The sequence below is a fragment of the Cyprinodon tularosa genome, unplaced genomic scaffold (genome assembly GCF_016077235.1).
Source record: "Cyprinodon tularosa strain WSP-4 unplaced genomic scaffold, ASM1607723v1 ctg239, whole genome shotgun sequence".
Lineage (NCBI taxonomy): Eukaryota > Metazoa > Chordata > Actinopteri > Cyprinodontiformes > Cyprinodontidae > Cyprinodon > Cyprinodon tularosa.
In genome coordinates, this window is record NW_024038892.1 from 940,380 (window position 1) to 952,996 (window position 12,617).

The following is a 12,617-nucleotide window of genomic DNA, read 5'->3' on the forward strand; positions in this document are numbered from 1 at the left end:
ATAAACATGAATTAAACACACTGTATTAAACAGATAAATGGAGGCAGAAGATGTCTTTCAGTCATCAATGCACACATTCAGTGACACATAGGAGCTCTTTCAAGCTGGGCACCGTTTCATTCACAACACCTGTCCCATCAACCAGGAATCAGAATCAGAAATACTTTAATAATCCCAGGGAGAAATGACTTCCGTTACATGACTCCATCTGTAATAGAGTGACTATAGGACCAGTTTGATATAACACTATTTCATTCAATATATATAATTAGGGGATCCCCGCTCCATCTCACCATCAGTTTGGGGGTCCTTGTCCTGGTAAATGTTGAAGACCCATGATTTAGATGGTTGGTATCTAGTTCCAGATAATGAACATTCACTGTAGATTGCTATTTAAACACTAGATGCTACTACTGAAAAAAAAAAACTGCTTCTATTCAACTAGTGAACAAAGTTGGTCGATTTTCGGCTAGACCAGCCCTGAAATTAATATTTGATCATTTTCCAAGGAGAGAACGAACAATATTTAAGCACATCCAGGTCGCAGCAACACAAGATTTCAATGTGAAAGCTGAAGAAGAATCAAAGTCAACTATTCCAATATCACTGAGGTTTTTAAAATTTAACCGAGATGTAAGACATCTGCAATAGAAAAGATTTTCTATAAATGTGTGGAGAGAATTTTGTTTTGGTGGTGAAACTTCAGGAGAGAATTAACTTTTATTAACAGGAAGGTTGAAGAGAAAAGGAACCTCTATCTGTCATGCAACATGTTAAAGGTCTAAATTATTTTTAGAATACAAACTATTATAGCTATTAAATGTATCTAACAATGTCTCTATCATCAGACAGTGAAATAATCTCGTGCTTTGTTTTCAACAAGTAGCAGTGAAAGACCCTTAACCCTTTATAAGGCACTCAGTGAAATACTTTAAAAATCAACATTTCAAGGCAGTAGTGTTATTGGAATCCAGGACAAGACTTTATTACCTTTGTAACATTAAAAAAATATGGATATTTTAATACAATGTAAAAACAAGAAACGCCAAGTTGCTCGAATATATTAAGAAAAATAACAAAGGTGCTTCTATAAGAAATTCATGAAAAACACTCTGAGAGAGAAGGAAACATTTTTTTTTTTGGTACAACATAACCTTAGAGGCATTAATGCTGATACTGGAACTTACATTTGTTTGTTTATAAACCTAAATATAATTGTTAACTAGGCTTATTAACTTTTTAACTTAACTTTTTTCTTGACTTTTTTCCAACTTAATTTGCATTAGGTAATATATAATTCAAGTGCTCATCTAATTGATTAAATGTCAAAATAGCCATGTAGCAGTATCTTTGCTGAATGGCTGGATATAGATCTTGTGCTTCTAGATTTCACTGAGGGATTTGAGGGGACTCCATTTATAAGGGGTATGCAAGTGATCTAAAATGGTAACTTGCCCTATAATGGTTTAAACTAAATTCTCTTTTAATTAGGAATAACAACTTTAAAGTGTGAAGCAACGCAGCTACAAGGCTTTGGTCGACAATTTGAATGTTTTTGAGACCTTAAAAGCAGATGGCAAAGGGGTCTGATCTGTTAAACTTCACCTCCAAATGCTGCAGGTGGTTCACAGAATACTCACTGAAAAACATAATTGATGTGGAGCATCAACCCACTAGTAGTCAGATTGTTTGAGCTGAATTGCATGACCGTAACATTCCAGCAGAGGAACATCTTGTAGTAACACCCCTACATGTGCCTAATTGAATCAAGAGGTTGTCAGCCTGCTGCAGTTCAAAGTCCCGATGTAAGAAACAGATGCTTGTGGTTCCGGTTAATTCAATTATGCCGCTATTGTTGGCTAGGCTATTAATCACAGCTGTGGTAGCGTCCACTGTCAGCGCACAACTGATGACCATGGAATTGAGCCGAGTATTTCATTTGTGGAGAACCGGACTGGACCCAGCTGAACCTTCTAACCTAGGGGTTCCAAACGTGGGGGGGAGAACCCCCAAGAGGGTCCTGAGAAACCAGATGTGGGGCTGCAGGATGGTTTACACAATCAATCTGAGATAAATGGAGAGTATGAACATTGCTAAATTCACTATTAAATAAAATTTATAATTTTTATTTTTTGTTTTATTTTTCTAAATACGTGTACAAGGCTGAAACAATCATATTAATGTTGACTAAACGATTTTTCAAACCATCATTAACTAATTAAGTAATCTAAATGTCACTTCAAGTGATGATACACAGAAAAAACTCTACAAAGAAAACATATAAACATTTTTAAACAAAATATTTATACATTTTCTATTAAAGATTGTTGTTAAATATAATTACATGTACCGGTATATATTTACATGTTTTGTCCTATGTAAATTGTTTAGAATGCACATTAAAAAAACATTTTTTTCTATATTGAAATTGCGTATTTAATTTGAAATGTTAATTTAATAAGAGTATCTCCTTTGTGATTAATAAAAAAATAAATAAATGATAGATTTTATCCTAATCATTTATTGGCTTCACTTTATATGTATATAAATACAGAGTGAAGTGACTATATGTATTTTTAGGGGGTCACCAGTTTGTTGCATTGTTATTTTTGGGGTTGCAAGCTTAAGTGTTTGGGAGCTCCTTCTCTAAAGTCTACACATACCTGTTGCTTAATCCTCTGGATGTGGAATGTGAAAGATTTATGCGTTTGCTGCCAAAAGGGCTTCAAATCATTCAGAGAAGCTGGACTTCCGATCAAACAGAAGCAGTGCTGTCACAGATACGTCATCAACCATGAGAGCTCTTTTTATTAAAGGGCATAAAGGTGAGAGAGGCGACAAACATGGGTTTGTTAAGGAGGGGAGGCTATTCTCAACTGCAAGGCGATGATCATATGCTATATGATTCATACAGCAGATATAGAAGCGTGAAGACAGCAGGGTTCTTAGACTGTAATGTCAGGAATTGGTTAAGAGTAAGTCACCCTGGAGTGCATGGGGTGATTTACTGGAAGTGAAACCATATTTCTATATGGATGATCAAAAATTCATCAACATTTTTTTTTTATATCTTCTGAACTGTCAGTTTCTCATCAAATCTGATTTATTTCAACTTCTGATTCATACATTTAACTTATGCAAAAGAAGTAAGATTAGACCGATTAGATAAATGCCCTAAAAGCGTTTATCAATAAGTAATTGCTTAATGATGGATATTGTGCAAAAAGAAGCAATAATATAAAAATCAGGGAAAATATCTTTTTACCTTTTTCTATGTTATACAAAAAAGGTTGAAGCATTTCCTTATTATTACAACCACGGGTATAAATAATAAATACTCAAGTATATCTTTAATAGAATGAAAATTAAAAATACTATATCATAAATATACATAAAGATGTAATATGAAATCATGTCAGAATTTCTCAATTTATTCACTAATTACAAAATAGCTTACCCAATCAAATATTACTGTTATGTGTATATATATATGTATACATACATACATAAATACATATATACACATATATGTATATACATATATATACATATATATACATACATATATACATACATATACATACACATAAATATATATATATATATACATACATATACATACACATAAATATATATATATATATATATTAGGGGTGTGCAAAATAATCGTCATAATCTTTGCTATAATTGAAGAGTATTTTCCTTTATCCGTCAAATTGATGGGTATTTTAGTTATAACACAATATTTTATCTTTTATTGCATTATGGCCCTTTTGGCTCTCCATACATTTCTATAAGAAGCTCGTATTTTATTCTGAAAGGAACATTAAAGGTAAACGAACCCTAAGGGATCAGATTAATTCCTGCTATTAATCACACTCTCCTTTAAATTAAAACAGGGAGTCTAAAATGCAGAGTGAAGCCTGGAGAAGGTTTGCAAAGCTTCAGCACTGAAGGGGAGAGACTATGAATAGCTTGTTTCTGTGGACAAACTTAGCCCGGCTTCACTCATCAGGAGGATCTGGTTTGTCTGATTACTCCCAAACGCATCTCTGCTTAGTTTTATAGCCCACCTGCATGAAAGCCCTGAAGCAACATAAATAACACTAACACAGTTTTCTTTCTACTGCTACTTTCCATTTACACCCAAAAAGGAATATATGCTTTTATTTGTCTAGATCGAACCAAATAGAACATTCAAAGCTTTAAAGATAAAAGTTGGAGTTCACTTACAGAAATAAGCTGACATGTGAGAATTAAAGACACGGTAAGTCCACAGCTCCAGGAGGTCGGAGAACCCATTTTCCTCCTACCCAGCAAACAGACTGTTTCTGCAGGGGAGGAAAAATCCAGAGGTCCACAGCTGGAGCGACTTCTTTCCACACTTTAAGCGCCTGTTCTTCTGCCACCCGTGGGACCTCATCAACAGGTAAGAAAAAAAAAAAAAAAAAGCTCACTGCTGGAGATTGCGTCCCCCCAAGGAGGAGGAGAGGGGGAGACTTGCGGAAACACGCCAAAAAGTCGCGACCTCCAAAACGTGCTTCTTTTCCTTGGTGTGTTACAGCAGAAGCTGGGGGACTGTGATTTGGTCCGAGTGGGGCTGAATGCGCGCAGGCGAAGTCCTCCTGAGTGGAGAGAGGGAAGCAAAGAAAGTAAAAGGCGGAATGGAATTCAGGGAGGGCTGAGAGAGAAGGACAGCTAATCCCAGCGCGGGGAGACGCCACCTAGACCCACGCTGACCACACTCCTCTCCTATGAGAGGAGAGTATGCAGCACAGTGCCTGAAGTCTGATTCATGCAAACTTTTTACGCATAGAACCACAAACTCCAATCTGCTTCTTTTGGATACATTATGTGTCGATTGGGTCAATATTTTGTGGAAGTATTTTATTTTATTTCCTTTGATCCAGATCAGAGGTCTCCAACCTTCACCACTTATATATATATATATATATATATATATATATATATATATATATATATATATATATATATATATATATATATATATATATATATATATATATATATATATATATATAATGAAGTTGCTCAGTGTCTGTATAAAAGACATCATCTTTGTTTAATAAGTATGAATGAAAGTTGTTTTTCACTTTTAAAGAACAGTCACGCCATTTTATTCTTTCTTTTTAAGTTTACAAAACAATTTTTGCAATAAAAATATTAGTTTTGCTTCTTTGTAACTTTCATTTTTGATAGAGCTTACAGTTAGAGGGGCTCGGGTTATCCTGAGTTTTCTCAAAAGTTATGCTGCTATAGGCTTAGACTGCTGGAGGACATAGGGACTCCTTTTCATCATTCTATCTCTGTTCTCCCTTTCTGCAGTCTTTGTTAGTTCGACCTCTAACTTTATGCTTTCTTTGCTTTTTTCTCATCATAGTAGCTTCATCTGGTCTGTTCCTGTTTGGCTGTGACACCATCCAAGAGAGAAATATCAACTATGCTGCAGCCATCAACACCTTCGCTTATACATGTTGAAGTTTTTTTTAGTGTAGTCCTGTTTCTCTGTCTAACTGTATGTGCTCTCTTTCATACTCTGACAAGAACTTCGTCTGCCTTGCTGTCTTTCCTGGACTGGGCCGCCTGTGGAGCTAGTTAACAGTTACCTTTTGTGTCTCTGCTTCTTTCTGTATGTCTGCTTCTGCCTCCTTGAACCCCAGTCGGCTTCAGTAGATGGCCGCTCACACTGGGTCTGGTTCAGCTTGAGGTTTCTTCCTGTTAAAAGAGAGTTCTTTTTTCTCCACTCTCACCCCATACATGCTTGGTGAGAGGGATTGCTGAAGAGTCAACGACTAAATGCAAGTCAGTGATTCAATTTAATCAGCTGATTTTCCCTGTGGAATGGCGCTATATAAATAAACTGAAATGATTTGAATTCATAATATATTGATAAATGTGGAATACTGTGTAATAAAGAATCATTGTTTCCAATCTAATGGCAAGAGAAATATATCTAAAAAACAAGAGTGACCAAATTGTTCAATCAGCCCTGATTTCCTTAGATTATGGGAAATGAGTGATCAGCCGATCAATCACTTTAGATTTGAAACTGATCTTATCCACTAAGTGATCTACTCCTGCAAAAGTCTGAAAATCAGCCACCGTCAGTGCTCAAAACTTCTCTTTTTCAAATTTAGAGCATTACCTCATGAAGCAGTTAAAACATTTATTGTTTCACGAGTGTTCTTTCTTAAAAAAATAACAAAAGATTAAAACAAAGAAGATGTATTGTTATCATGTAACTGCTGTTAGGAAAAGAATCGGTATCAATCAAATGATCGGCACCCTAGGCTTTTTAAAGAATGTTGATCGACCAGAAAACTGCAGCAACTGCACTACTGTTAAAATAACATCCCTGGCACCTTTAGTGTTATTCTCTGACACAAATTCAGTTTACTTATTTAATTAGAGTAAAAAAAAAAAACAAAAAAAATGTTTAATCACCTCAGGATTCCTTATTGCGTATCTGAAAACATCAACTGATTCTGTATAATTTTCAGACAAAACTTTGGAGCCACTGCAAGGGATCCAAAGTGCCAGTTATGGCTCCAGGTTGTAGATCCCTGAATTGGATCAAAACTCTGCTTGCAAGGTTGACCCCAGCAGAAAGTAGTATCATACATTCAAAACATTAAATCTTTGTTTTACAAACAGTTCAAACGAATAGTTTGAACTTCAATTTTCATCCTGACTGAGATTCTCAGTTGGATTTGGCTCAAGCCATCCCAGCATAGTACCATTCTTTAATCTAAACTCCTGATTTATTTGAAGCTGTCGTCCTGCCAGATTGTGGACATTTACTCTCTGCAGCAGTTAACAGCTTTCCTTCCAGCATTTCTCTGCATTTTCCCTGCTGAAGAAAAGCATTCCCATAGAACGCTGCTGCTCCTAACATGTTTCATCATAAGCTTTGCTGTCACTGCCAAGAGAAAGGTTGGTGCATGTTGGCAAGAAATTTGCATTTTCTTTTTACAAGTGTTCCTAATTGAATCATTTCATGCATTAAGAGAAAATTGGTTCTTATGGTGTAGTTAGTCTCAGGGATTTTTACCAGGAATCTTCCTGCTTTCTCGGTGTTCTAATGCTGTGTTGTAATTGGCAATTTTAGGGATATAGATTAAATATGGAAAAAAAACAATATAACCTTAAACAAACAGCAATATCTTTTACTCCCTGATTAACCTTCTCTTCACCCTCCAGATGCATATTTCTTTCCTTTCTGCAAGCATTCCTGAGCAATAACTGACAAATTCTTCACTAGTTAAAAAATGTATCATAAATTCAAAAACTTGTCATTACATTTAATTTATTCTGTAATATATATATATATATATATATATATATATATATATATATATATATATATATATATATATATATATATATATATAAGCTTGTATTTACAGTGTAGTTTGAGCTTTGGGCGTCCTCTGCTGGCAGAACATGTTACTGCGCCTTTTTAGGACGCAGTTAAACATTAATGGGAAAAGTTAAACATCAAAAACTGAGGAACAATGAATGGTTTAGTGTTACATACACACTGTTCCTCATGCACAGGGAAAATGCATTCAACTGGTAGAGCAGGGGTGTTTGGGTCCAATTGGATTTGTTGTTAAAGTGAGCTTAATGCAGAGGTTTAAAAAGGACAGCTGCTGCCAATTAAGGGGATCCTGAAATAGCAGAGGAGAGGAGCTGCTCTCCCTGCACTAAGTAAGGTGACACATAAACAGAGAGGGTCACAGCAACATGGGCAGGAATTTACATAGTGTCCCATAAATATTCATATTCAATTGTGTTTCTTGTAATAATCAGAGTAATTATATAAATACCAAATGAGAGAACATGTATCCATGGAGTTTAGGAGAAAAAATGAAACTGATCTAAACACTGTTGATATAAACAATAGCTGTAATTTATTTCTGTCCTTTTAAGGCCTCCCTGGACATTATGGGAAAGTTGATTCCTGAAGTGGACTGTTCCTCCACTGTGAGCGCATTCTTAAAGCATTTTCTTTTTTTACCACAGTGGTTTGATTCAGAGACTCCTCCCTTGCCTCCAGCTGGCAGCGAAGAAGTGGAAAAACTGTAGCAAAACTGTTGAACTGTTTATTCTGATATAAACTAATGCTTAGTGCTTGTTTTTTTCTCCTTTCAATTCTTATTTGGCAGCACTGAGTTAACCCCTTCATTGGTTCAGAAACATAATCTTTTCATGTTTGCTGCATAAGGAAAAATAATTTTTGTTAATCTAAATGTCAATTTATGATTTTGTTTCCTCTGGTTTCCAAAAGGACTTAAAATTTTGGATTTTAATAGCTAAATAAACTGAAAGCATTAAATAGAACTTTAACACAGTATGTGTTGACAACTTCTGCAGCTGTAGAAAAACAAATGTGCCAAAGAGCGTGATTGCATTTCCCTGTCATGCTGGGCCAACACCCTTAAAGCCATACTCGTCAGTAATAGTGAATGAAATACATTTCCACTTAGGGTTTACTCCATTCTAAAATACATAAAGAAAAAAATGAGGAAAGACTTACTGCTTGCAAACATACAGTAAATTAATCTTCCTAAAATACATAATTTTATATACACTATATTGCCAAAAGTATTTGCTCACCCATCCAAATTATTGGAATCAGGTGTTCCAATCACTTCCATGGCCACAGGTGTATAAATTCAAGCACCTAGGCATGCAGACTGTTTTTACAAACATTTGTGAAAGAATGGGTCGCTCTCAGGAGCTCAGTGAATTCCAGCGTGGAACTGTGATAGGATGCCACCTGTGCAACAAATCCAGTCGTGAAATTTCCTCGCTCCTAAATATTCCACAGTCAACTGTCAGCTGTATTATAAGAAAATGGAAGTGTTTGGGAACGACAGCAACTCAGCCACGAAGTGGTAGGCCACGTAAACTGACGGAGCGGGGTCAGCGGATGCTGAAGCGCATAGTGTGAAGAGGTCGCCAACTTTCTGCAGAGTCAATCACTACAGACCTCCAAACTTCATGTGGCCTTCAGATTAGCTCAAGAACAGTGCGCAGAGAGCTTCATGGAATGGGTTTCCATGGTCGAGCAGCTGCATCCAAGCCATACATCACCAAGTGCAATGCAAAGCGTCGGATGCGGTGGTGTAAAGCACGCCGCCACTGGACTCTAGAGCAGTGGAGACGCGTTCTCTGGAGTGACGAATCGCGCTTCTCCATCTGGCAATCTGATGGACGGGTCTGGGTTTGGCGGTTGCCAGGAGAACGGTACTTGTCTGACTGCATTGTGCCAAGTGTAAAGTTTGGTGGAGGGGGGATTATGGTGTGGGGTTGTTTTTCAGGAGCTGGGCTTGGCCCCTTAGTTCCAGTGAAAGGAACTCTGAATGCTTCAGCATACCAAGACATTTTGGACAATTCCATGCTCCCAACTTTGTGGGAACAGTTTGGAGCTGGCCCCTTCCTCTTCCAACATGACTGTGCACCAGTGCACAAAGCAAGGTCCATAAAGACATGGATGACAGAGTCTGGTGTGGATGAACTTGACTGGCCTGCACAGAGTCCTGACCTCAACCCGATAGAACACCTTTGGGATGAATTAGAGCGGAGACTGAGAGCCAGGCCTTCTCGTCCAACATCAGTGTGCGACCTCACAAATGCGCTTCTGGAAGAATGGTCAAAAATTCCCATAAACACACTCCTAAACCTTGTGGACAGCCTTCCCAGAAGAGTTGAAGCTGTTCTAGCTGCAAAGGGTGGACCGACGTCATATTGAACCCTATGGATTAGGAACGGGATGTCACTTAAGCTCATATGTGAGTCAAGGCAGGTGAGCAAATACTTTTGGCAATATAGTGTATTTTAACCCTAAAGTGATTTCAAACATTCATATGAAAGACTGCATTAAAGCAATACATATTGACAGATGATAAAAATTAAATGTAAATTTTAAAATAAGTAAATGTAGGCTTTTTTTCTTATTTAGTAATTTTATTGTAGTAAAAATATGTATAGATTACTCTACCATGCTAGAAAACAAGTCGCACAAGCCGTTATTTACATTCACTGCTTTTAAATCCTTCTAGTGCCACAAGTTTGAACTTTTTCTGTACTTTTATCTATAAATCAGTTTTTATTTAGAAATAAAAATATGTACTGCTAAAAAAAATAAAGGAAACACTCAAATAATACAACCTAAACATAAATGAATTAAATATTCTCTTGAAATACTTTGTTCTGTACAAAACTAAATGTGCCGACAACAAAATCATTGAAAAATCATCAATTGAATTCCAATTTATTAACCAATGGAAGCCTGGATTTAGATTCACACTTAAAACAGGTCACAATGAGGCTCAGTATTGTGTGTGACCTGCAATGCCTGGGCTTGTTCCTGATGAGGTGGTGGATAATCTGCTAAAGCAGGGGTGCTCAAGTCCAGTCCTCAAGAGTTACTATCCTGCAACTTTTTGATGCACCCCGGTTTTAACACACCTGAATCAAATGAGTGGCTCGTTACCATGCCTCTGCTGAGCTAAATGAGGGGATTGAGCCTTTTGATTCAGGTGTGTTAGAGAAGAGATGTGTCGAAAAGTTACAGGATGGTAGCTCTTGAGGACTGGAGTTGAGCGCCCCTGTGCTAAGGGATCTCCTCCCAGACCTGGAGTAAAGCATCCACCCAACTCCTAGACAGTCTATGGCACAGGTGTCAAAGTCGTTCCAGAAAGGGCCGTGTGGCTGCTGGTTTTCTTTCCACCCAAGCAGTAGCACACCAGACTCCATTCATCCCATCAAGCCATCAGGTTAAGACTAGACTCACCTTGATGAGATGAATGGAGTCTGGTGTGCTACTGCTTTGGTGGAAAGAAAACCAGCAGCCACACGGCCCTTTCTGGAATGACTTTGACACCCCTGGTCTATGGTGTAACATGACTCTGGTGGATGGATCAAGACATGATGTCCCAGATGTGCTCAATTGGATTCAGGTTTGTTGGACAGGTGAGCCAGTCCATCGCTTCAATGCCTTCATCTTGCAGGAACTATTGACTCATCAGCCAGAAAGCATAGCTATTAAAAAGGTAGTCTGCAGTCCCCACCTGCAGAACCACTCCTTTATTAACTGTGTCTAGCTAATTGCAAATTATTTCCACCTGTTGTCTATTTGCAATGCATGTGAAATTGATTATCAGTTAGTGTTGCCTCCTAAGTGAACAGTTTCACATAAGTTTGATTTGACTGAAGTTATATTGTGTTGTTTATGTGTTCCCTTCATTTGTTTGAGCAGCAAATTTAAGTTTAGTGGCGCTCATTTGCAGCAACAAAGGAGGTGAGATTAAATTAAATGAAAAATGAACAACTCCCTCTAACTCAGTTCATTTTACTATTTACAAAGATAGCTTTTATCAAATATCATCTCAAAGAACTTTCCAAAACTGCAAACTTTAAATCGTATATATATTTAATAGGTGATATAATTATTACTGTGTAGAATTTAATTGTGCTTTATACAAATAGCTCAGAAATAAACATGCTTTTGAAGAAGTACACCCAAATGCAACTTCTTGTAGTTCAGGTACTTTTGTTCATGTGTTTCTTTAAAGAACAATTGTTTAGCTTTTTTTTTAAAGTATAAGATTCAATACTTTCTCTAATTTTAATTTGTCTGTTTTTATAATTCTAAAATTAGGGCTGGGTAGTAGCTGGTTACATTTATTTGAGTATTTATTATTATCTACTTTAAGAAGTAATATTACTGGACTTAATTCTTATTTTACTTGAGTAATATTCTTGAGAAGTATCACTACTACTTGAGTAAGTCTTCGCGCTCCTCTTTCAAAATATAGATTTTGTAAAGTATTGCCTCTGTAGTAATTCATTTGTAATCAAACCATTTATGTGTTTGTTTTTGAAGATATTTTACTCTGAGAAATACCAGTAGTTTAATGCTCCCTCTGCTACTTCTTGGCTGAGTATTTTTATGTCTTTTCTGTATTTGGAAAATTTTAAATATTCATTAATCACTGAATGGATCAGCGCGTCAATATATAACAGATTTATTGTCAGTGTATCAACCTCCCAGACCACTCCAGTTTTCTAGTTCAAGCCAACTCTGTCCACCCAGAACTAGAACCAAACAGTGAGACGCTGCAATTAGTTCCTGTGCTCCAGTGATCTGGAACAAACTCCCAGAAGCCTGTAAAAGTTCTGAAAGTCTGAGTTCTTTGAAGTCAAAGTTAAAAACCCATTTATTTAGAGCTGCCTTTGACTATTTAAGTTCAACTGTTATCTGAGGCATTCGTTTAAAGTTGGGATCCAACTGAGCAGAATAAAAGCAAGTTACTTGCTTTCGTGTAGTGATTGACTCTGCAGAATGTGGGCAGTCCCCTTCACACCATAAGCTTCATCATCCTCTGACCCTGCTCCATCAATTAACCTGTTCTACCACTTCATGGCTGCGTTGCTAGCTTTCACAAACATTTCCATTTTCTTATGATGCAGCTGACAGTTGACTTTGGAATATTTAGGAGCGAGCAAGGAAATTTCTGGATTTGTTGCAGAGGTGGGTCATATCACAGCTCCATGCTGGAATTCACTAAGCTCCTGAAAATTACCCA

General features: G+C 36.9%; 1 protein-coding gene across 14 annotated transcripts in view; it reads right to left on the minus strand.

The window, feature by feature from the left end:
- Positions 1 to 4,669, minus strand: part of hspg2 (heparan sulfate proteoglycan 2) — a 187,726-nt gene extending 183,057 nt beyond the window's left edge. For 10 of the 14 annotated variants that reach the window (XM_038287348.1, XM_038287355.1, XM_038287354.1 and 7 more), the window contains exon 1: positions 4,234 to 4,669. In XM_038287348.1, coding sequence (XP_038143276.1) covers positions 4,234 to 4,302 — 69 coding nt within the window. In that variant the 5' untranslated portion in view covers positions 4,303 to 4,669. The remainder of the gene's footprint in view (positions 1 to 4,233) is intronic. The other 4 variants (XM_038287361.1, XM_038287359.1, XM_038287358.1 and 1 more) reach the window with 2 other exon arrangements.
- Between the last annotated feature and the right edge of the window lie 7,948 nt (positions 4,670 to 12,617).